Source organism: Glycine max, chromosome 10 (genome assembly GCF_000004515.6).
Source record: "Glycine max cultivar Williams 82 chromosome 10, Glycine_max_v4.0, whole genome shotgun sequence".
Classification (NCBI taxonomy): domain Eukaryota; kingdom Viridiplantae; phylum Streptophyta; class Magnoliopsida; order Fabales; family Fabaceae; genus Glycine; species Glycine max.
In genome coordinates, this window is record NC_038246.2 from 4598990 (window position 1) to 4623425 (window position 24436).

Below are 24436 nucleotides of genomic sequence, written 5' to 3' on the forward strand. Positions count from 1 at the left end.
ATTTATGAAAAGTAAAACCGATAAAGTAATTTCTAAAAGATTATCAATAAATTTAAGTATATACAATATATATATATATATATATATATAGGAGTTCATAACACCATATTCTTGGGCGGTGAATTGTGTTGACTTGGGCCATTTTTTCTTTAAATTCAATATTGTCCTTACATATAAGGCCATATAGGTGTTGAACTTATAATTTTCGTGTCATTAGCACGATGCTTTGATTGATTAAATTAATAAATTAATTATGTTAAAAAAATAATTAATGTCATTATATATAACATTAAAATTTCTAATATATATTTAATACACATGAATTTTATTAAATCTATGATTTTAACATAATTGACTTATTAGTTCAGTTGGTTAAAACATTATATAAATAATATGAAAGTCACATATCTGAGACTTGTATGAGTCATTAATTTAAATTATTTTATAAAATATATTTTTAACAATCGTATACACTTTCTCGGATACGAAATAAGCCACTTCAAAAAGGTTCATTGCTCCGGCCCAGAATACTATTAATCCAGCATAAGGGTCCCAGAATACTATTAATCCAGCATAAGGGTATTTTTGATTTTTCTCTTTTCTAGGTGCAGAAAGAAAAACCCTTTTCACAATGGACCTGCCATGATGCCATATGAGCTTTTATCCGGTGCCAGAAAGCCCACCATAACCGAAGAGTATTCTTCATTTCTACGCACTCATACACTCGTTGAGTCGTTTCCACCAGCTTCGAAGATAACGGTTTTGCCGGTACACTATTTTTGCTGACTTTACATTTGCAAATTACAAAATTAGCCGCAAAGTATCGTATATATTAAATTAGAATACAATTTTAAAAAATAAATAAATTATGAGGAGTATTAAAAAAGATACAAACTTTTATTAAAAATTCAAATTATAAAAATATACTATAAACATCAAATTTAAAAGTTTAAATTTTAAAATATTTTTTTTAAAAAATGATATGTAGCCGTAGCAGTATTTAAAGATAAATAAGATTAAATTGTTCTTGATATAACACATACTACTTTAATGCATAAGAGTTCCATTTCCCATGAGCCCGAAAGAAAATTGTATAAGAGTGATAAAATTAAATTTTGGGAGGAAAAATAACAAATTTTATTTTTTTAGAAGTACAAATTCTAATGTTAGAAAATTTAAAAATTAAGAATATATGTAGTTTGGCTAACATCTACAGTTAGTTAATAATGCTTTTATTCATAACTTTTTCTTATTCGTAATTAGTTAATAATGTTTGATAGGGATGGAACTTTGACTATTTTGAAAATGCAACAAAGAAAAATAGACATTTTAAAGGCCAGAGAGAAAAATTAAAGATTATTATTTTTTCCTTACCAAATACCTTTGATAAAATATTTAAAGGTTTAAAATAATCAATATAACAATATCATTAATATAATAATTTATAATATAAGGTTTTAAAAATATAAAAAGTATAAAAATAAGTTAGCTACCTTAAAAATGTATAATAAAATACTATTCTATTATTAAAATAATAATTTTATTTCGTTATACTATTAATTTGCGATAAAGGAAAAAAATACGAAAGAGAGAGAAATGTAGCCAATTTTGAAAAGATTAAAAATCATGACCGTCTATTCGGTTGACCTAGGGGCGTTAACGTCAAATCGAATCACGCCGCAAAACATCTGATGCAAACCACCCCTTTCTTCTTCCTCCTCCTTCTCTTTTGATCTGCAACTGCAACTGCAACTGCAACAACAAGCACAACAACTCAAACAAAGTCATTCTAATTCGTAACAAAGAGAAGGAAACTTTGAAGTCAAATTTGAAACTCCAAAGCACTGAACGAACTCAATTGAAACCCTAGCACATAGTCGTAGATAGTAGAGTGGATAACAGTGTGTGATGTGGTGATCCTAATCGCAAGCATGATGAACAACTCGAACGGCATGATTTCGAAGACGTCGTCTTCGTCGAATACGGCACAATCGCAACAATCACAATCCACTGGCCTCAAGATGCATTTCAAGACTCCCGAGGGCCGATACAAGCTTCACTGCGATAAGACTTATCCTTCCACTCTTCTTCACTACGCTCATGGCAAAACCGTCTCTCAGGTCTCTCTCCTTTTTTTTTTTTCCTTCACTCTTTCTTATTCTGCCTTCGCAATACTCTTTTTTTATTTTTATTTTATTGCTATTATGTCTCCACATCGTGCTTCGTGGATTTTGTATTCATTTCTAGGGTTTCTCAATTGTATTGACCACTTTAAGCGATTTATAGGTTTATTTCTTGAAAGTGTGTTATTCAGTTCCTCTGGTTAGTTTATTGTTATCTAAGTAGCTATTTTGTAGAATCAATTTCAATGAAGGCATGACAGGTACATTTATTTATTAATTTTAGTGTGTGATGCCTCTGGTTACTGTTTGTGAAATTAGGATGTGATCAGTTTTAGGCCTTGATTGTTTACAGCTTTTTTCAAAAACAGGCTTCTGATATCTAAATTTTGTTTGTGTCGTGAGTATATTTGAAAGTGTTTGTCTCTTGGCCATGTTTTTTGTTTTATAAACGTTTCTTTCCTTAGAACTTGAAGAAACTGATGAGAAAACGTCTCTCAGCTGTTTCTGTTTTGGAAACAATTTTCAAAACATAATAGATTTTGGATAAGAAATTTATTGCTGGGCAATGTAAAAAATGTGAAAAAGGAATCAAACATGCCCTTAATCTCTTGTTGGTCGGGTTGAATGATCAGGTAACTCTGGCACATCTCAAGGACAAGCCAGTGCCTTTGACTCCGACTGGGCAGTCTTCGACTTTCAGTGCCACCAGTGGGGTACGGTCGGCAGCAGCGAGATTGTGGGGAGGAAGCAATGGAGGCCGGTCTCTTAGTTTTGTTGGAGGCAATGGTACCAGCAAGAACCTTGGGGGGAACTCTAGGATTGGTTCAATTGGTGCTTCTAGTTCAAGTAATTCAACCACTAATTCAAATTTTGACGGGAACGGAACGTACTTGATCTTCAATGTAGGGGATGCAATTTTCATAAGTGATTTGAATTCACAAGACAAGGTATATTGGTTGGGTTAGGTGGATGGATTGTATTTATTTTGATTTTATTCACGAGAGGTTTCTTGTTCAATGTAGGATCCTGTAAAGTCTATCCACTTCAGTAATTCAAATCCTACGTGCCATGCATTTGATCAGGATTCTAAGGACGGGCATGATTTGATCATTGGCTTGAATACTGGCGACGGTAACTGAAAATGCTTTCACTAGAATTTAAATTTCTATTTTGGTAGGAAAATTTAAAATTTATCAATTTATTCCTATGTGTATTATTGTAGTTTACTCAGTGTCACTGAGACAACAATTACAGGATGTTGGTAAAAAGCTTGTTGGGGCCCAGCATTACAACAAAGATGGTTCTGTCAATAACAGGCAACATTTGATCCCTCGTGATGTTTTTTGCTTCTAGTGTCAGTTTTTCTTAAAATTGTTGCATGACGTAACTATTTTGCTAGCTTTTGTATATTATTATTACTGAGAGATATACTATGTCTTAGTCATTGACAATGGTGGCTAGTGCATTGTCACCCTGCACCCCGCCCCCCAAATTTAGTAGTAGTAATATTTTAATGATTTACTGATAGTAATACAGAGTTGTTATGCTGTTGGCTTTAAATTGCTTTTGAGCTATGCTAATGCTCATTTAACTTGTCTATTCTAATTTTAATGCTTCACAATCAAGCCTTGTGCATTTCAATTTGTTAAACACTTAAGCGATCATTCAGTCCTAATTCAGAATTGGCATCAATATAGGTTATATGTGACAGATATGAGTAGACCACAATATGGAGTTGTTCAGATAGAACATCAGATATACAGGGGGGCTACGAGTATCATTTGCTTAGGCTTTCTTTTATCTTGATAAACTTTTCATTATTTTTTACTTTATGGTGGTTATCTGCTAAGTTTGAGCATATTTTATCTTCCTATTCAGTATTCACATCTTAGGATTATTCTTACCATATTGCTGTTTTCCTTCTGTTTCTGCCTTCATATGTTTATGCTGCACTTCTATAGTAATGTGTCTATGTGCTAGTCATTCATACTGGTGTGAACTGTGAACCAATCTCTGTCTGAAGAAGATTTTTGATAGATGGAAAAAGTAATTTAATTGTGTGCTGCTGGTTTATTCTAAGTGTGTATTATTTGTACTAGGTAAAGTTTGCGAATGTTGGTTCACAATGAAATTCAATGGTCTTAAATGGCATTGAGTAGTAGAGAAGCTAGAGATCATTTATTGTTATAAAAATGTCCAAATTATGTTAAAGATCTTTATGCATTCCATTATTGTGTCAAGGACACTGCATGGAAACTAGCTCTGATTCATGCTTTTTTGCTTTTAGCAGTCGTTGTACTTGTATTGCTTGGGTGCCTGGAGGTGATGCTGCCTTTGTTGTAGCTCATGCTGATGGGAATTTGTATGTATATGAAAAGGCAAGACTCAATAATCAAGAGATGTGCTTATTTGGTTCAATTACTACTATGGTGACTTGAGCATATATTATATTTCCTTTCCACTTTCAGAACAAAGATAGTGCTGGTGATTCTTCATTTGCGGTTGTCAAAGATCAAACACAATTTTCTGTTTCCCATGCACGTAACAGTAAGGTATCGAGTTTGGCATTTGGTTTCTTAACAAAATATGAATATTTGTGTTATAAATTTCCACTTTTGAATATTTTTCAAAATTAATGACAATTTGCTTTGTTTGGTTCATGTGTATTTGTTTGTTTGCTTGTGTGTATCAATGTTAAAAACTAGGATTAAATGCAATTCTGGGGCCCCTATTTTTTAAAATCGGTAATTTTGGTCCCTCTATTTTAAAATAGAGACATTTTCCCATATTTTTCAAAATCCTGAATTTTGGCTCCCCTATTTTAAAATAGAGACATTTAGTTCCCCGGTTTTGTAAAATATGTGATTTTGGTCATTCCATCCAACTGAAAGTCTTGCTTGTTTATGACATGGATTAAACAAATAATCTCATGCCAATCGCTAAAATTGGGTCACATCAGGTTAATCTCTTACCAGTCAATGCTTCGAATTTGATGGAAGTATCAAAATTGCGGATTTTACAAAACGGGAGGACTAAATGTTTCTATTTTACAATAGGAGGACTAAAATTGCGGATTTTGAAAAATATGGGGACTAAATGTCTCTATTTTAAAATAGGGGACCAAAATTACGGATTTTAAAAAATAGAGGGACTAAAATTGGATTTAAGCCTAAAAACTATGTACTTTACCATTTACAGTGTTCTTTAATATATGTGGTGTCGCAGCTCAAACTATGAAAGGAGTTGACAATATGCAACTATTTTACATTTATTAGTATTATTTTTTAGCCTTGTGAAATTATGAATACTTAGTTCTCCTAGAATGTTGTAAATTGCAATTTGATTGCTTAACATTTGATTAGCCATGCGCTTATTTAATACATTTATGGCTTAATTTGTATAGGATGGTCCCAGGTTTTTCTGTTTTGGAGAATTTCTTGTGTTCTCTCTTCATCTTTGTTCCCCTTTTAATATTGGCTTTTGCAGAGTAATCCAATAGCCAGATGGCATATATGCCAGGGTTCAATCAACAGTATTTCTTTCTCAACCGATGGGACTTACATAGCAACTGTTGGACGGGATGGTATATTTTTTTTATCCAACTGCATCACATTGTTGTAGTTCTTTTTTTATTTAATTTTCGTTACAAAATTATCTTCATGAATTTATTTTACTTCATTCAGGTTATTTACGAGTGTTTGATTACTTAAAAGAACAACTTATATGTGGTGGGAAAAGTTATTATGGTGCTTTGTTATGTTGTGCTTGGAGGTGAGGCATATTTGGTTTTAAGTCAACCAATTAATGGATTGCCATCTTTCGATTAATCTCCTATTTCCTCAGTTCATTCCTTTCACTAGACTCTAGAGCTTCTAAAATAATAGTGCTTGACTTACTCTATTGTTACTATGGTTCTTTGTCTTTTCTTTAATTCATACTTAAAAAATTCAATGCCATAATGAAAAGTCTGCTGTACCAGCATGGATGGAAAATATATTTTGACGGGAGGAGAGGATGATTTAGTTCAAGTTTGGAGTATGGAAGATCGCAAGGTTGTGGCATGGGGTGAGGGACACAACTCATGGGTAAGTTGCATGGTAATCTTGACTAGACAAAAATTTTAATTTTTTATACCATAAGTAATAAATTAGTATGAGGTGAGATTTGGCACAACAGTAAGGTTTTGGTGTCTTGTGATTTGGTGGCCATGGATTCTAGACTTGTAGTCATAGAAGCCTCTTCTGAACTTGTGTTCATAAAGGTTGTCTACAACCAACCTTCCCCATACCATGCACTAGACTGTTGTTAATACTTAATTTTGATGCTTTGATGTTTGATCAGGTCAGCGGAGTGGCTTTTGATTCATATTGGTCATCACCTAATTCAAATGATGATGAAGAGACCATTAGATATCGATTTGGTTCTGTTGGTCAGGTACCCAGACAAACAGATGTTTTCATTATACATTTTTCTGTTTCCTATTGTAGCTTTGGCTCTACTTCCTGTATGCCTACTTAAATTAAAGCTAACTTGAATTTTCCTTACCAAAAAAAAAGAAAGAAAAAAGCTATCTTGAAAGGCAAAAAACAATTAATGAGGAAGGCCTTATATACATAGTTTATGTAGATATATCTTTTCTAGTGTAGTGATTTGAGTACTGGGATTTAGCAGATTTCATGTTTCTTCATACGATGCTCTGACATGTGAAGAGAGTGTAAAGACATTAAATGTGGAAACCTTTCAAAATTTGTGACACTCTATTTTAGGTCTCTATATCTCTCTTTACATAACATGCTTGTCGTGTGAAAATTTCACAAGAGGATCCATTATGTATATATGTAAAGTATGTCATGTTCGGTGTATGATGTTAGACTTTTAAAAAAAATGGCCTTTGATCCTTATGATCATTAGCTGAGGATCAGAGTATATTCATTCCTGAAATTTCCCAACCTTTTGTTTATGTGCGTTGCATTTTTTAAATTGTTACATATAATACAAATGCACTAAAGATATTTGGTGGTTAGGACACACAATTGCTTCTATGGGACCTGGAAATGGATGAGATTGTGGTACCCTTGCGACGTCCTTCTGGTGGATCCCCAACTTACAGTGCTGGAAGCCAGTCATCCCAATGGGACAGTGTTGTCCCGTTGGGTACCTTGCAACCTGCTCCTAGCATGCTGGATGTTCCGAAAATCTCTCCACTCGTTACCCACCGTGTTCATACCGAACCACTCTCAGGCTTGATATTTACCCAGGAATCTGTACTTACTGCTTGTCGGGAGGGGCACATAAAAATCTGGATTAGACCTGCAGCTGCTGAGAGCCAATCAAGCAACTCTGAAACTCTGTTATCCACCGGCCTTAAGGAGAAGCCTTTAATTTTGAGTAAGATTGGCAATTCTAGCCACAGACAATGACTAAAATCTTGCTAATACTTGAAATATATGACAGGGTTTTCACTTTGAAAACCCTTTTAATAATTTCTTCAATGTCCTTCTTAGTCTCCCTCTATTCCTTCCTTTTCACAGGACTAAAAGCCATGCGATTTACTTCTCATTGGTGCCTTGAGTGGCCTCTGGTTTTTAATCGAGCCCAACGGCACCGTGTGATCAATGTAGTTGATCTCACCTAGTGGGTTAAAAGCTATTATTATTGTTCTTAATATGGTTTATCTTTTTATCCGGTTGATTACCTGGTTAATTTTTTTTATTCTAGTAAAGGTAAACCAAACTGGTTCTATTCTATATACTGGGATGAGCGAGTACTTTTTCGGGCCTCCAACTGTAAGTAAAAAACGGCTGTCATTACTCATTAGTATATGCCTCATAACAGGAATAATTGTGTGCACATCGATACATAGTTGGGGTGGGGAGGGAGCGATTTGTGTAATGGGAACATTCTTAAAAATGTCTCGGAGAATTCAAGGGTGGATGTTACTGGAAACGATGTTTGGTTTCACATCATGTCTCCCCTGAATCCTGATAACGTTATTTTACGTGTATCCATCCAAATATCAACTGGCAATTGATAACGATAAGGCTAAGCACCCAACATTTTAATTTGAGGCACTTGTGAAGCCCCCCTGGCTTATTAATTAATCCTTTTATTTTTCTTGCCTTAAATTGTAAGGATAATATTGATTGACATTATGGGTTAATACAATTTAAAGTAGTTTAAACAAATAGTTATTTTTTAAAGAAAAAACAGTTTAAAGAAACTAAAAAACAGAAAAATTACTTATTTTATTTTAAAAAAAAGAGAGTATTTCTTGGCCAAAAGTCGAGAACTAAATACTAATGTCTCAAAGTATTAAGATTTATTTAAGGGATGGATTCATCTCGAAAATATATTTTTTTATATGCACATATTAAGAAGTGAATAATTGATCATATGCTTAAGAAATAAAATTATCTAACAATTATGTCACATTGTGTTGGTAAAAAAAAAAAGTACTTTTGATTATAAGATTCAAAATTAATGTTTTTGGAAGGGTTAAAATTAAAATTCATTAAATTTGCATAAACTGTAACATATGTGAAACTTAATTTTTTCATACAAATAGATCCTTTTTTTAAAGCTATACAAATACAAATAGATCCTATGACTTTGTTTAGATACTTGATGCTAAAGCAAAAAATGTGGATCATATAATAGCCAACAACTTTAGACGTCCGTTAAGAAAAAAAAAATGACATACATAAGTTAGTTTACTTATTTAAATCATTTTTATCATAAGAGATATAAGATTGGTTGAATCCTTAAAAAGGAGAAAAAATAGAGAAGCATCATGGATTCGACTCTTTCTGTTAAACAAAAATTAAGAAACTAGATAAAAAAAAAAACTTTACTTATTTTGCTTAATAGTTGGCTTTCAGACTTTGACAGTATTGGCATATTTAGTTGCACTTGCTGTGGCTGATTGACAAGATTTTTTTTCCATTTTCGAACCTGGAAGTTGAAGGTTGACATGCGCTGTGGCAACAAGTCACTCGGGAAACCGTGATGACATATTAGCTATGTTCAACTATATTGTAATTGTATTTACACTATAATTATTGCAAGTGAGTTCAACCCTATTGTAATTGTTTTCACACCCATGTTCAACTATACATTTTAATCACTCATAAAAAATCTATATTATTTTAATTATATTCACACTCCTTAAAATTATCACAAGTGGTTTTAACTATATTGTAATTATATTCACACCAGTGTTTAACTATGTCGTAATTTATTCACACTCCTTAAAATTACCGTAAGTGAACGTTTAGCAATGTTTTTTATCCAAAAATATTAGTTGTTAATTGTTAATTTTTTTATTAGCCAAAAAAAATTGAACTCACGATCTTTTCATCGTTTTCTTCTCCTTTTATCATCAAACTCATCATCATGAACATTTACCAATGTAAAATTGTTTAATGCAAAAGTAGATAATTATTTTTGGATCAGCCAAAACGATATCATTAATAGGAAATGGTACAAGAAATACCACTCCAAATATACATGGAATAGAAATGCATGAATAAATTAAGATCATAGACCTGTATGGTTATTTAGATGATACTACGCAACCTAAATATACTATAACCAGAAAGTAAGAATCCCTTAATATTAATAACCCAAAGTAGATTGTAAACATGTACCCCATCTACATATACACTGCTGCAAGTATCAACATCATCAAGAATAACCGAAGACCTGGTTTTTATATTCCATAACCAGCCTAATCCAAGTCGTGCGTAAAACTAGATAAATTATTAAGCAATGAAATAATAGTGTAAGCTGAATGATTTTTTATTTCCCCCCTTCTTTTATCATGAAATCTATCATGGCTGATGTTGCCGAAACACGGCTTTCCCGTGGTTTTTAATAAAATTTTCTCTCTTAGGGTTCCCTAGCACCGTGTTTGCCACAAAAAAAAAAAATAAGTTGAATGATTTTGCAACGAAGCTTAAATGAATACGGTCATCATTGCCTTGGCAAAAACCATCTTAGGAAAACAAAATGATTTAGATCATAAAGCATCACTTTAAATTCTCATAAATCACTTGGCGCACCGATTAGACTTTGACGATTTCCTCCTTATCTGAATACATTTTTTTACAAGTAAAAAAATTCATTCACAATTGCGTAGCGAATTTAGGTCCCTGCAAAGAGACATTATATCATTCGTCACATAATATGATATCAAATAACGAATAGACATTATATTAAATTATATGTCAAACCAACGAATCCAACTCATCATTATGTATATTATATGTGAAACCAACAAAACCTAGTTCATCGAATAGACATTATGTTATATTAATATGTAAATTCAGCGAAACCCAGCTCATCGAATAGAAAAATTATTTCATATTATATGTGAAACTAGGGCAATACCAACCCGTCAAATGGACATTATATTATATGAACCCATCGACTCCCTTTCAAAAAAATGTAGACATTATATTATATGTACAAATAGCACATCTCAACTAACTACCTACTCTTTTTTTTTTTTTTCTTTTTCTTTTTACAAACAGATTACCTACTCACTCCTGGACCTGGCAAATATTTTCTTGTGAACAATTTAGCCAACGATAGTAAAAACTAACTGCGTTAGTTTGTAGAGTTTCAAATTTTGAAAAATATTTTGGAATTAATACTATTATAATTTAGTTTACAACACATTAAATTTATTTGTTTGTGAAGAAAATTTGAATTTGATTCATTCATACTAAATACACTCTTAAGAAAGTACACAAGAAGTTAAGTGTGACTGAATTCCATATTGAGAGGATTAATTAGTCTTATAATTAACCCAAATAATCAAAGCTTGTGAAGATAACTCAAATACAATCGAAAAAGGTCCTAATTATATAGTGATTGAAAAAATCCTATATAGTTCTTCGACTCTTGGTTGACTTAGACTTTGTATAAATACCATAATGATATACCGAAATGATTCACAGAAATCAAAACCATACTATTCCAACGAGTTCTCATTGCATTTCTTTCCCCAAAAATCATGGCTGAGTCACTTCTTTTCAGCTTTGCAGAATCATATTAATAGGGAAGCTCGCTTCTCCTGCTGTTGAAGAAGCTTCTCTAGCGTGGGGTGTGTATGATGATCTACAACAGATGAAAGATACTATGGCACTGATCGAAGCTGTGCTATTAGATGCTGAGCAAAAAAGATCGCAGAACAATGCGTTGAAGGAATGGCTGAGATATACAAAGCATGTGTTCAGCGATGCCGAAGACATAGTCGACGATTTTGAGTGTGAAGCATTGCAGAAGCGCGTTGTCGACACTCACGGTAGCATTTCAGAGAAGGTGCCGTTTCTTGACTAATAACACTATCATTTATCGCCTTAGAATGACGCGTGAGATAAAAGACATCAACATGAGGTTGAGGAAGGTTGCATATGATAGATTCGCATTTGTTGGCCTTGAAATCATTGGTGGGGATACACGTGTGGTGCATGCGATCAGGGAAACGACTCATTCCCATGTTATTGAGACAAGATGATAAAGAGAAAATAATAGAGTTTTTGCTACAAGATGATTGTGACAAAAGTCTCTCTGTTATTCCCATTGGGAAAGACCACACTTGCAAAGTTGGTGTTCAATGACACCAAAATTGTCAAATCTTTCCCATTGAAGACGTAGGTGTGTCTCTAATGATTTTGATCTTAAGAATGTGCTTATTAAAATCCTCATTTCTGCTTGCAGCTCGACCACAAATTTTTTTGGAATGGTTGAGACTGAGCAACTTCAAAATCGTTTGAGAAATATCTGTCCTCCCTATACAAGAATGATCCCATCTTGGAGTGCTATGCTTCTTTAGAATTTAGTATCAACCCTCAAATTCTATTCTTCCGTACTTTATTTATATCTGAAGTGATTTTTTTATTTATTAGAATGCAGATGCAAATAATGATTTTAATCACCTACGAGGCAAGTCATTTCCTTATTGGAAGTGATTTTAGTAATGCTCCTGTAGACGTTCGAGGTTTTCATAATGAATTTGGAACTAGCAGAATCCTACTGCTCCTCGAAGTTTTTACAATAATCAGACTATTTAAATACTTTTTGTCATTGTAATTTAATATTTTTTTATTTTTATTCTCGTAAAAAAATCATTTTAATCCTTATAACATATATGTTTTTATTTTTTGTTTTTAAAATATGATAAATAATATTTTAAACAGTAAAAAATTGTGTTTTAAACAGTAAAACAAATATTATTTAAAATATTTTAAGGACGAAAAAAAACATATTTGACAAAAACTAAAACTAACAAACAAAGAATTTTTATCAGAACCAAAAAAAAAAAAAACTAAAACTGAGGGGGAACAAGTATTTAATCACAAGATTTTCAAATTTAAGATTTGTAGACAGTTTAACAACTTTAGACTATAAGGGAAATGGAGTAGTCTTTTTCCATGAACGTGAGTGACAGGAACCGGTAAAACATTTATCAATTCTTTTATGCTTAAATATATTTTAAGGTCTTTAAATGATCGAATTTTGTTATATATTTTTAATAAATTTTTACATTGTTTAGACACCTTTAACATATTTAAGTCATTCTTTTAATGTGAATTGATATATTTAAGTCATTCTTTTATTTTAGGTCCCTAATAATTTTATTTTCTAGTTCTAGTAGCATCTCCTAAAATCAAGGAGATCTTGCAATTCTAAAATACATTCTTATATTGTCTTTTCTACTACTTTCTTATTTTACATTTTCTTTCTCCTAAAACAAAAACCAACAATTGGTATCTAGAACCTTTTTCTTATGGAATCTATAGAATGGAAGGTGGATATCAAGTTTCTCCCAATTTGCCCTTCGAGTCTTTGATGGTGAAGGTTATGACCTATGGCCAGTAAGAATGGAATCTTACATAGAAGGATTGGATTTATGGGAAGCTGTAGAAGAGGATTATAAATATTGTTCATTCCTTGCTTGAAAATCTCACCTTAGCCTAAATTAAAAATCATAAGGAAAGAAAAATGAAGAAGACATAGGTGATGTCATGTTTGTTTGCTAGTGTTTTGCAAGTGACTCTCACTAGAATCATGACTCTCAAGACATCCAAAGAAATTTGGGACTATTTGAAGGAAGGATATGAAGGAGACGAGAGGATTTGAGGCATGCAAGTGCTAAACTTGATGATGGAATTTGAGCAGCAAAAAATGATAGAGTTTGAGACAATTAAGGGTTACTCAAACAAATTGTTTGACATCGCTAACAAGGTTAGATTGTTGAACACTACATTTGCAAATTCCAGAATTGTTGAAAAAATTGTGTTTACAATGCCTAAGAGATATGAAACATCAATAATCATTTTGGAGAATACAAAGGATCTATCAAAGATCTCTTGGCGGAGGTGATACAGGCCTTGCAAGGCCAAGAACAAAGAAGATTGATGAGGGAGGAATCAACAGTCAAAGGAGCTTTAGTAGCCAAGTAGAAAAATGTGACCAAATACAAGAACTTTGATGGATCAAGATGAAGTTCAAAATCAACCAATGCAAAAAGAAATTAAAAGAAATCTTATTCGCCTTGCCAACATTGCGAAAAGAAAGGTCATCCTCCATTTAGATGCTGGAAAAAACCTGATGCTAAGTGCAATGAGTGCAATCAAATGGGATATGAAGCTATTATTTGTGGAAACAAGAATCAACCACATGGTGAAGTTACAAGGACTACTGATCAAGAGGAAGAGGAGTACTTGTTTTCTGCTATGTTTCTCTAGCATTGAATCAAGTTAGAATTGACTTATTGACAATGGTTGTACTAACCACATGACAAAAAATAAGGATCTATTCAAGGAACTAAGCAATTCATGCACATTGAAGGTTCGAGTTGAAGATGGCAAGTACATAACTGTGAATGGAAAATGAATTGTAGCAATATCAACCGATAGAGGTACAAAGTTAATTTCTAACGTGTTGTATGTTCTTGAAATTGATCAAAATTTGTTTAGTGTTGGACAACTAGTTAAAAAAGGTTATACTTCGAGAACAAAAGCTGTTTGATTAAAGACACTGGTGACAAAGATATTCTCAAAGTAAAAACGAAAGGAAATATATAACTTTGCTTTAAATCAATTGGAGGAGGAGAAAATTGCTATTCTAGTAAAAGAGAATAACACTAAATTATGGCACAAAAAACAAAAGGTTGATGAAGATCAAGCTAGTTCTAAAATTACAGCTCTCACATCTTGTAATGGTGTTGTTGACAGCAACAAAGGGACAAGAAAAATCTACTTTGGAGATAGCAGGAGCATACAAACAAGAAGATACAATTGAGAGAGAAAAATGCAAAAATTGAACACAACGAGAAATATTTAAAGTTTCCGACTAAAAACTTGAAAAGACTCAGTCACATGAGAAGGAAGCAATTTCAGCACTATAATTCAGCATGCTGATGCTACCAAAGTATTTTTAATTTGAATAAGTCAAATTTGTTATTTTATTGTTATGGACAAGTTAATTTATGGTTTTATTTTCTAGTTATCAATAACATCTCCTAAAATCAAGGAACATTATCTTTTATTTAATTATCTCAATATATTTAAATATGAGTTTCATTAAATAAAAATATAAGCTCCTTTAATTCTAAAATATACTCTTACCTTACGCTGTCTCTTCTACTACTTTCTCCTCCAACAAAAACCAATGGTAACTATTCCCACTTGATAAGCAATTCTTCTCAAAATCCAAATAGATCCTTTAGTGTCTAAGAGTTAGTTGAGTAGTCACAACTAAGGTAAAATTAATGTGGGAGAGTGTCTTTTCATCCTGTCACTTTTACTAATAAAAATATCACAAACTACATTGTAACAGAAGAATAGCTTTGAATGCAGCAAAAGAAGTGAGTATCTTTTCCGTTTTATGAAAAATCTAAAATATATACTAAATAAGTAAATATATATGGAACGAAAAGGACAACTAACAGAATTGCATTACCAACAAAAGATTATCAATCACATGACTGGAATAAATTGGAATGTGAAGATTCATCACTTCAACCATTATTGTAGTATAAAAAAACCTTTCTTAAACTATACACCAAGCAACAGAGCCAAAGCAATTCTCTACAAGTATTGGTGTCTTTTTTTCTAATGAGAGTGAACAATGGATGCCATACATGATACATGTCTATTCCTTTATGTATCATGGCATCAAAAAGGAGAACAAGAGTCTAATGTGCCCAAACCTGTCTATACAATATTTACATTATGTACAGCCAGATAACTTTATGATGCCAGCATTCACTCAATAGCTTAAATATATTTTTATCCCTAAAAATACAACTTTTTTTGTTTCAAAATTAATCTCTATTTTATTTTCTTAAGAATCATATTTTTTTTTATACTTGATGTGAGGGACTTAAAGAAGTATGATTTTTTTTTATTAAATATAGGAACTAAAACTGATTAAAATTAAAAAAGAGGAAAAAAGTCATATTTTAGAGATCAAAACATATTTGAGTATCACATTCTGTCAACTCCTCTGTGCATGAGACTCTCCCAAATTACTTTCAGTTTGTTCAGAACCAATCTGAGCTTGATGAGGGATTGTAGATGATTGATCAGGTGGCGGTACTGCTTCTTGGGAACCTTGTTGTTGATTCGACTGAGCCAGTGATCTTCCCCTCCACTTCAAAATCTCCGTAAGAATAAAATTTCCACACATTACAACTGCCATCCCAGTACATGTAACAGCATCGATATTTGACCTATGAAACTTGCCATCCCAAATAAATGTATAAAAATACATGATTTAAGAAATATTTTGAATATGTAAATTTTGGCTAGTGCTCTATGATTAGAACTGAAGGCAAAGTGGCAAAGTGATCAGCATTTTGCTCACTGAGCATGGCTCTACACGCCTGTAACAAAATTTTGCTAACTACAATTCTTTTTTATAATCTGATTTTAGTTTGAATGCAAATAGGCCTGGATAATTTTCCCAGAGGCGTGGAGTTGAGAAAGGAATGGTGTGAAATAGGGTACTTAGCTGCATGTTATGACTTGCTTACATAAGAAAGCCTTGTGACATAAGTAATGTTGTACATTAACACTAAAAGACTAGTCTATTTGGGGAGATAATCTTCTTATGGTTTAAGAACTATATTGAGCTTTCTATTCTACTCAACATGGGACTCATAAAACTTGTCCTCGGAGTGATCAGTTTCTTATTTCCCAAAAATTAACAAAAAGCACAAAATGTCCTGTAACTATGGTTGCAAAAATAATTTCTTACCAGTGAGAAGAAAAGATGTTCAATGAGAAACACTAGACAAAACTGAACAGTTGCATAAATCCATACATGATTTCTCCTCACTAAGAAAATTTTGGAGGAATTAGTTATATATTGCAGAATAACAAAGGACGAATTCAAGTACACAGAGTTATCTAAAAGTAGAAAAAAGCCTTACCCATTACTGTAGCTGTAAAGCTTGCAAGAGAACCCAATACACATGAAAATGCGAGACAATGGACTATAGTACCAGATCCCATATTAGACACCTGTCCATCGATAACAACAGGAATTCACATGGGCTAAAGGAAATATTATCTAAGTAGTTAAACTTACATGAAACCAAAAGTAAGCCAGCATGTTGATAACAACAAGAATGGCAAAATCCGGCCAAAACCTGCAAAAAAATTGCAAATGTTCTGTTGTACCATGTTGGAAATAATACTGAAAGATATTCAGGTCAGAGAAAGGGCTAAAAAAAGTTAGGCTTCCTTAAAATCCCAAAAGGATTCTGATACCACTAAAATTGACATGAAGTTATACGTGTCACTTGCAAGTCAAGGCAAACTAGAGACCTTTTCTCAAATCAAATTGATGTATAGTCTATCAGTGTAACTAAAAATCACTGATTGAAGCTTGTCAATAAAACAAGGCCTACATTGCTGAGCCATCAAATCAATATTAAAAGTCTAGAAAGTTACATGCCCCCTCTCCACTCCCTCAAAAAAATAAAAACAATCCAAAAACATTCAAGCACAGCAATTTAGTTTGGCCTTACCTGTATCGAGAAGCATCAGCCCCTAGCATGTTATGTGCCAGACCATTTTGTGCCAGACCATTTTGTGCCAGACCATTTTGAACTCGTAAAAGAGTGACAGTTAGATTCTGAACTTCTTGCTTGCACACATCGCATGTTCTATTACCTTTAATGGTAAACCATTTGACTGCACATCCTCTGTGTGCCAATGAAAGGTCACCTTTGCAGCCACACTCCAATTTGAAAGTATTACCACCTTCTCCAAGTTCAACCATACAAATTCTACAGACAGCTTCTTCTTCAGGAATATCTTCACCACCATCCTCATTTTTAACTGAACCAAAATACTTAGATGCATAAATTAGTTATTGAAGTAACTTAATCTAGAGGTCCAAGCTAATAACCGATATCTTAAGATTTGTAAAATAGCAATACTATCAAAGCCACTAGTTAACCCTGAAAAATAAGTTTGCATAGCCAAAGAGAATATATTTCAACTCAAATATGAGATAGAACCCAATATATTTTACTTCTAGTCCTGTACACAGATTAAATATAATAATTGAAAAGGTTAACAGCTGAAGCCGGACATTGAATAGAAGGAGAAAGGAAAAGAATGATAATAAAAAAAAATTAATAAAGAAGGAAAGGATATGATAAATGAGCAGGAGAGAAATGAACATGGTGAAGATGAATCAGGCTTAGTTGGATTCACTGAAATTTTAGGCAAGTAAACACATAACAGTTGAGCCAGTAAAATAACTTCAGTTTAGGAATCTATTTTGTAGAATAATCAAACATAAAAAATTGTTATTAGTGTTATATTTTAATCAGTGATACAAGCATACTAAAATCCTTAAAGAGCAATGCTAGCAATAGACTCAATTATTGGGGGAATTTTCTGAGTCCCACTGAACACATAGGCCCACTCACTTTTTAGCACACGAAATTCACCCAATTATATAGTTTGTAAATGATGTGTTATTGTTAGCCTTTCTCCTCTTTGAATTAATTGGAATGAGCATTACAGTCATTTGAAGTTATCAGTTGATAGTCATAATGAATATAAACAACAAAATTAAGTCCATCTCCGCGTAGCATATAGTTTAGTTTAGTCAAGATAAATAAGACATTTTTGAAGATTCTGAGGTTAACGTATCTTCATAGAACAATTCTGAAAAAGAAATATTACCAGTATCATGAATTGGAGATGTCATAGGTGGTGTTGTGGCAATTTTCTCATCTAATCGTAGTGTGGTCGGAACTATACGAAACATGCCACGTACAGGCGAGTTACCTTCTTTGTTAAGCATAGGTGCTGAACGGGACCGACGAATTGGAAAATTCAGTTCTTTCTTCTGTAAAAATGAGGTATAAATTAGACATAATCATATAAATCAGTACCAAATTATCTTAGAGATAACAAATGTCTAATGATGATTTGGAGCATAATAATGTGAAAATTTTATTTTATAGCTTTAACATATCAAACTGAAATGTTGCAGACTTCAGAATAACTTGAAGAAAGGGATACGTAGTAATGATAAAGCAGAAACTGAAGAGATGCATCTTTTGAAGAAAGCCACTTAGTGCATTGGACTATATGAACTTGGTGTATGTAAAACCCATACTAATATTGAATGTGTTGATACCATGCTTACTCAATCATGGTTTCTTCACTAGATGACTAGAGGAAGAAAAACAAATCAGCTGAATCAACTCCACCACATGCAAAATGAAAATATCATTGAAAATGTTAATTAAAAGGGAAGCAGGTGTTACTGCTCATTGCTATGTGCGTGAAATCTGTGAAGTGTACAAGTAGGTTTTAATGAATACTAAAGAATAATTTTTTATGATGATGCCAAGATATAACTGACAGATTCAAACATAAGGGTCAATTGCATAAATCTGAAATACCATGTGAGGAAAATTTTAAAATTGATAATGTGAATTAAAACCATTACTGAAAGAACAATCTCTTGAATGATGCCATGCCACACTACATCTGTTTGGCGTTTTCAAGTTTAGTCTATTCAACAACCAAAAAGAGAACTGACAGTTTTAGAGAACAACACACCAATACAATCACATCAGAAAACCTGGTTTCATGAATATAAAGCATCACCAGAAACATTCCAAGGAAGAAACAGTTTTTTTCCACAATGATTTTAACCATTTCTATTGTCAAAAAATGTTAAATAACTAAATATAATAATTATAATTTAACATATTGCATTAGTTGTCAAGCTACTCACAGCTGTTTCTGCAAAAGCCAAGTTCCCTCCATGTACAGACCCTGGATTTGAATAAGCAATTGCGGTTACCGGTAAGGATGATGTTTTCTTCCCTCTGGGTGTGACAAGTAGCACTATGCAAAAAAATCCAAATATATAACACCAATCTTTATCCAATCCAATCTAATACACTTTAAATCCATTTAAATGGTGTAATTTTATATCCAAATCCAATTTTTCGGATTTTAAATACAATCCAATTAATTGGATATGGATTGGATATTTGCTTGGATTTTTAAATCCAGTATAATTTTTTGGACGATGACGGCTAGGTTTTTTTGGCAAACTTCGGCAGGAGTTATTTTTTAGTTGATGCCATCTACAGTTGTTTTGGCCAACTGATGATATTTTTAAGCTGTCATCAGTTGAGACTGTTTTTTGGTTAATGTTGGTAAGAGTTTTTTTTTACCAAAGTTGGTCAGGACAATTTTTTGATTGCTGTCATCTAAAGTTTTTTTGGCCGACATTAGTCGAGGTTATTTTTTTATTGATGTCACCTACGGTTTTTTTTCAATATCTATCGAAATTATTTTTTGGTCGACGTCAGGTAGGTTTTCCAGTCGATATTACTAGGGATTTTTTGGTTAACGTCAGATAATTTTTTTGGCCAATGTCAGGTAGGATTTTTTGGTCGACGTCAGTCGAAACTATTTTTTTGCTGATGTCGGTTGGGATTTTTTTGTCAACATCGGTCGAAAACATCATCAACCGGCATTGAACAAAAAAACTAACTAACATCGACCAAAATATTCCCCCATTTGACGTCGATAAAAAAAACCCTAGTTGATGTCAACAAAAAAATCCCTAGCCGACACCGATCAAAAGAAATAGTCATGGCTGATGTTAGCCAACAAACCCTAGCTGACACCAACAAAAAAAAATAGTTTCAACCAGAGTCAACAAAAAAACCTAGTCAATGTCAACCAAACAATAGTCTCAACTGATGTAGGCCAAAAAATATCAACGATCGACATCGGCAAAAAAAAACTTTTCGTTGTCGGTCGCAAAAATCCTAACCAACGTCAGCCGAAAAATAGTCATGGTTGACGCTGATCGAAAAACCCTTAGTCGATGTCGACAAAAAAATATCACTGACCGACATTAACTAAAAATCCTAGCCAACCTCTACAAAAAAAAAAAAAAACTCTACCTAAGATTGACCAAAAACATCCTTGACCGATGTCGACCGAAAATATACTGACCTATATTAGTAAAAAAAAATAGTCCTGGTTGATATTGGTTTAAAAATACAGGCCAATATTAGTCGAAATTGCCCTGATTGAGGTAGGCTAAAAATACCCTAACCAAGATCGATTGAAAATATTTTTGACCAAAGTCTGTTGAAAATAACCCTTTAATGGACAAGTGCTACGTTTTCATTTTTTAGTGTTTAATTACTAAAATTTGTAAAAAAAAAAATAAAAATCCTTATATCATTTAAGTGGATATAGATTGGATATGCCAAATTCATATCCACTTAAATGGATTGGATCTTGAATCCAAATTATTTTTAAAAAAATGTGAATATAAATATAAGATTCAATTTATTTAAGTAGATATGGATTGAATTCTTAAAAATCCAATCCATGTCCACCCCTGGTGACGAGATAATGTCCCTTAAGAAGGCTTTTCAAGATCCAATCCATTTAAGTAGATATGAATTTGGTTAGAATTGTTGATCCTTCAAGTGCTAGGAAGGTAGCCTTTTCAATCTCCAAACTTGTGTTGCGAAATTTCAAACTGAGTTTGGGAAGAAAGGTTTTAATTTTTTATCTACTTTTTGATGAGGAGGGACCTGGGTATTTTTTGCTTCTTGGGAAAACAGGACTTAGACCGGGAGGAAAAATCAGTCTTCTTGGAGGAGAAGTTAGAGGCATGTTTATCCTCGCATAATCTTTTCTTGCTTCCTCCTGAGATATTGCAGGAATATCCAAGATAAGGTTTTGCCTTGTCCCATGTTGTTCTCTTGGGAATTCCTCGGTTATTTCAGATGATGCTGGACCCTATGTATAAAGAAGCAGAAGAAAACTTTCTTAAGAGTAGAAAAGGAAAATATTTACTCATTGAGCTGCAAAGTAATAAATCCTATAGTTAATACACAAATATATCAGAAACGTGTAGATAGTTGGAGGGTACTAAAGTAAAGGTTGATTTTCAATTGAACTAATTTTCAAGGAATATCTAAATTGTTGATAGTTTTCCCCTTCATAGAAGAAAGTGCTTATAAATATGGTGCATTTGCCAGCATAGGGGAGACACAGAGTAGGATGGCATGAAAGTAATCTGAATTCTGATAATCTTTAATACTTGTGTAATCTCAAAAGAGGGCTGTGTATGTAAGGCAGAACCATACAATTCATCAAACAATTGGTATCATTAAAAATGTAGAAGCTTTCGCAAATGGAATGGGAACAAATCATAGTAGTCACATCTCACAAGCACTATACTATTTGAAAATCCTTAGAAGATATTCGGTACGCTCTGCTGATAAGCGTGATTGAAGATTTGATTCTTGACAACTACTATACCTTGGTGAGAACCACCAATTTTTCTAAACATGCTTTCAGAACAAATGAAACTCAATAATACATAAATTCGAAGAGAAAGGACTCATGGAATGATAATTCGAGGATCATACAACTTTTAGTGTCAAATATATTTCCCAAATTTGTAAGAAGTATCTAATTTTGATATGGAAAATACAATTTACACAATTGAGAGCTAGAAACATCTGAGCATGGTAAAACAAATTATGAACCAGGGCAACATAGCTTACACCATCTTCTTGTCTGCTTGTTCAAATTCAAAACTCAGAAATTTAAACCTCTACAATTTAAATTTCTGCTTGGGAAATTTGCAAAACCAAATTCCCAACCTTTACCAGAACCCAAATTCCTATCTCTTCTATAAATTCAATTCAAGTGACCAATATTTCATGTTTATGCATATAACACATACAAGATGAAAAGACCAATTAGTCATGCATGAACACCTGACACAGAAAGGTTATGACCAATGACAGATTAAAAAGAAAAAGGGAAAGAAAATAAAGGCAGAAACAGAACACCTACAACCACAGCCTTCAAGTCATGAAAACAAAAACACAGAAAACTGTTTGTACAAAGCAAGAGAAAAATAGAGACAGCAATTGAAAGACCTTTTGAATTGGGGTATCAGCCCTATTTTCAGTAGTGCCATGGCCTTGGTTAATGTTGTCCTTGGAAGATCCTGCAGCTTCAGTTGCCATGTTCAGTGGGGGACCCACCAAACCAAAGAGAAAAAACAACTGACGTTTGAGCTGAACAATGGAAACAAATGTTTATTCTGCAAGAAAGATAGATGAAACCTTCCTAGGATCATGCAAGATGGAAATTGCCTGAAAAGAAGCGCAGAGAGAATAATATAGTAAGAGGGAGAGGAGAAGCACCATGGAGACAAGTTGTGGTGTAAGCTTGAAGCAGACATGTTTCATATTTTTCCCAATTTAATACAAAATACATTTCATACATGTATTATCATACACAAATTATAATCTTCCTCGTTCATCATCTTTTCATCTTTTTTTATTTTTAAGGTAAATGACCATGTTGATTAATGAGTAAATTCTTAACAATTTAGTTCCTAAAAATTAAAAACTTGAATACTTAAATAATGTATAAAAAGTATGATAATTATATCTTATGATATGATTTAATGTCAAATTAATTGGTAAATTTTATGAAATAAATTGTTTCCTTCAATAATTCATTAAGCACTATTCGTTTATATACAAGATTACAAGCTAAAGATATATAAGCAAAAGATATGACTAAAGATAAATCTAATAGAATGACTAAAGATAAATTCAATAGATATAACAACTATAAAACTGAAGATAAGCCTAATAGTTAAAAATATAATTAAAGATAAATCTAATAAATATAACAACTATATAAAATCATAATATATTATCATATCTTCTAACACACCCCCGCAGTTGAAGCGGGAGGTCGATGGACACTGAGACTGTCTTGGAAATCCTCAAATAACACCAAATGAAGTCCTTTGGTAAATATGTCTGTAATCTGATAACGAGACGGGACATGTAAAACTCGAATTTGACCACGAGCAACCTTTTCACGAACAAAATGTATATCCATCTCAATGTGTTTAGTGTGTTGATGTTGAACCGGATTGCCCGCAAGATATATCACACTCACATTATCACAATAAACCAATGTAGCCTTCTGGATCGGACAATGAAGCTCCAAAAGCAGATTTCGCAACCAACATGACTCTGAAACTACATTGACAACCCCTTGGTATTCCGCCTCTGCACTAGATCTGGACGAAGTAGCCTGTCGTTTAGCTGACCAAGAGATCAAATTATCACCAAGAAATACACAATGCCCAGAAGTAGACCGTCTCGTATCCGGGCATCCACCCCAATCAGCATCCGTATAAGAAACAAGAGTGGATGTAGATGATGGATAAAGATGAAGACCATGGTCTATAGTACCCTAAATGTAGTGCAATATGCACTTGAGAGCGTGTATGTGCTCATCCTTTGGGTCATGCATGAATAAGCACACATGTTGCACTGCATATGTAATGTCAGGTCTGGTAAAAGTAAGGTATTGTAGAGTCCCGGCAAGGCTCCTGTATAGAGTCGGATCCTCAAATGGAGTGCTTGATGTATCACTAAGCTTTGGTTTAGTATCAACAGGGGTAGGTGATGACTTACAAGAAGATATGCCAGCACGATCAATAATCTCCATGGCATATTTCTTTTGAGATAAAAACAAACCACCTGCATGATGAGTTACAACAATGCCCAAAAAATAGCTCAACTATCCCAAGTCCTTCTTAGCAAATTCTGAGCTAAGAAGGGTAATAATGAACTTACGAAGCTCATCAGAGGAAGCAGTCAAAATAATGCCATCCACATATAACAAAATATAAACCATAGAAGTACCTTGTTGATAAATGAAAAGAGAATGATCCGAAGTGCTATG

General features: G+C 33.0%; 2 protein-coding genes across 9 annotated transcripts; one reads left to right on the top strand and one right to left on the bottom strand.

The window, feature by feature from the left end:
• Positions 1-1621: 1621 nt before the first annotated feature.
• LOC100777042 (dystrophia myotonica WD repeat-containing protein) lies at positions 1622-7805 on the top strand. Of its 2 annotated transcripts, none has more exons than XM_041006345.1 (12): positions 1622-2120; positions 2756-3070; positions 3146-3254; positions 3346-3439; positions 4414-4501; positions 4592-4675; positions 5601-5706; positions 5807-5894; positions 6103-6208; positions 6465-6557; positions 7148-7511; positions 7655-7805. In XM_041006345.1, the coding sequence occupies exons 1-12, from the start codon at positions 1932-1934 to the stop codon at positions 7756-7758; spliced, it is 1740 nt and encodes a 579-aa protein (XP_040862279.1). In that variant the 5' UTR covers positions 1622-1931; the 3' UTR covers positions 7759-7805. The 2 variants fall into 2 exon arrangements, with proteins under 2 accessions (XP_040862279.1, XP_006588777.1); XM_006588714.4 differs by having other exon boundaries at positions 1624-2120; positions 5610-5706.
• A 7322-nt stretch (positions 7806-15127) lies between these two features.
• On the bottom strand, positions 15128-23021 carry LOC100811800 (uncharacterized). 7 transcript variants are annotated; one of them, XM_006588716.4, is made up of 10 exons: positions 22870-23021; positions 22600-22740; positions 21238-21445; positions 19404-19444; positions 18338-18503; positions 17167-17479; positions 16725-16785; positions 16567-16657; positions 16392-16471; positions 15128-15872 (listed from the first exon to the last, which is right to left on the bottom strand). In XM_006588716.4, exons 1-10 carry the CDS (start codon positions 22912-22914, stop codon positions 15630-15632), a joined length of 1389 nt encoding a protein of 462 aa, XP_006588779.2. In that variant the 5' UTR covers positions 22915-23021; the 3' UTR covers positions 15128-15629. The 7 variants fall into 7 exon arrangements, with proteins under 7 accessions (XP_006588779.2, XP_006588778.2, XP_014618480.1 ...); XM_006588715.4 differs by having other exon boundaries at positions 19404-19516; XM_014762994.3 differs by having other exon boundaries at positions 22600-22918.
• Positions 23022-24436: the final 1415 nt, after the last annotated feature.

Excerpts from the sequence above, each read along its gene's own strand:
- LOC100777042 (XM_041006345.1), top strand. The coding sequence starts at position 1,932 with ATGATGAACAACTCGAACGGCATGATTTCGAAGACGTCGTCTTCGTCG. Across the intron at positions 3,255-3,345 it reads TGGCTTGAATACTGGCGACG|TTTACTCAGTGTCACTGAGA; the intron begins GTAACTGAAAAT and ends GTATTATTGTAG. Across the intron at positions 5,707-5,806 it reads AGCAACTGTTGGACGGGATG|GTTATTTACGAGTGTTTGAT; the intron begins GTATATTTTTTT and ends TACTTCATTCAG.
- LOC100811800 (XM_006588715.4), bottom strand. The coding sequence starts at position 22,914 with ATGAAACATGTCTGCTTCAAGCTTACACCACAACTTGTCTCCATG. Across the intron at positions 21,446-22,599 it reads CTGATACCCCAATTCAAAAG|GGTCCAGCATCATCTGAAAT; the intron begins GTCTTTCAATTG and ends CTTTATACATAG. Across the intron at positions 16,658-16,724 it reads TGGCTTACTTTTGGTTTCAT|GTGTCTAATATGGGATCTGG; the intron begins GTAAGTTTAACT and ends ATCGATGGACAG.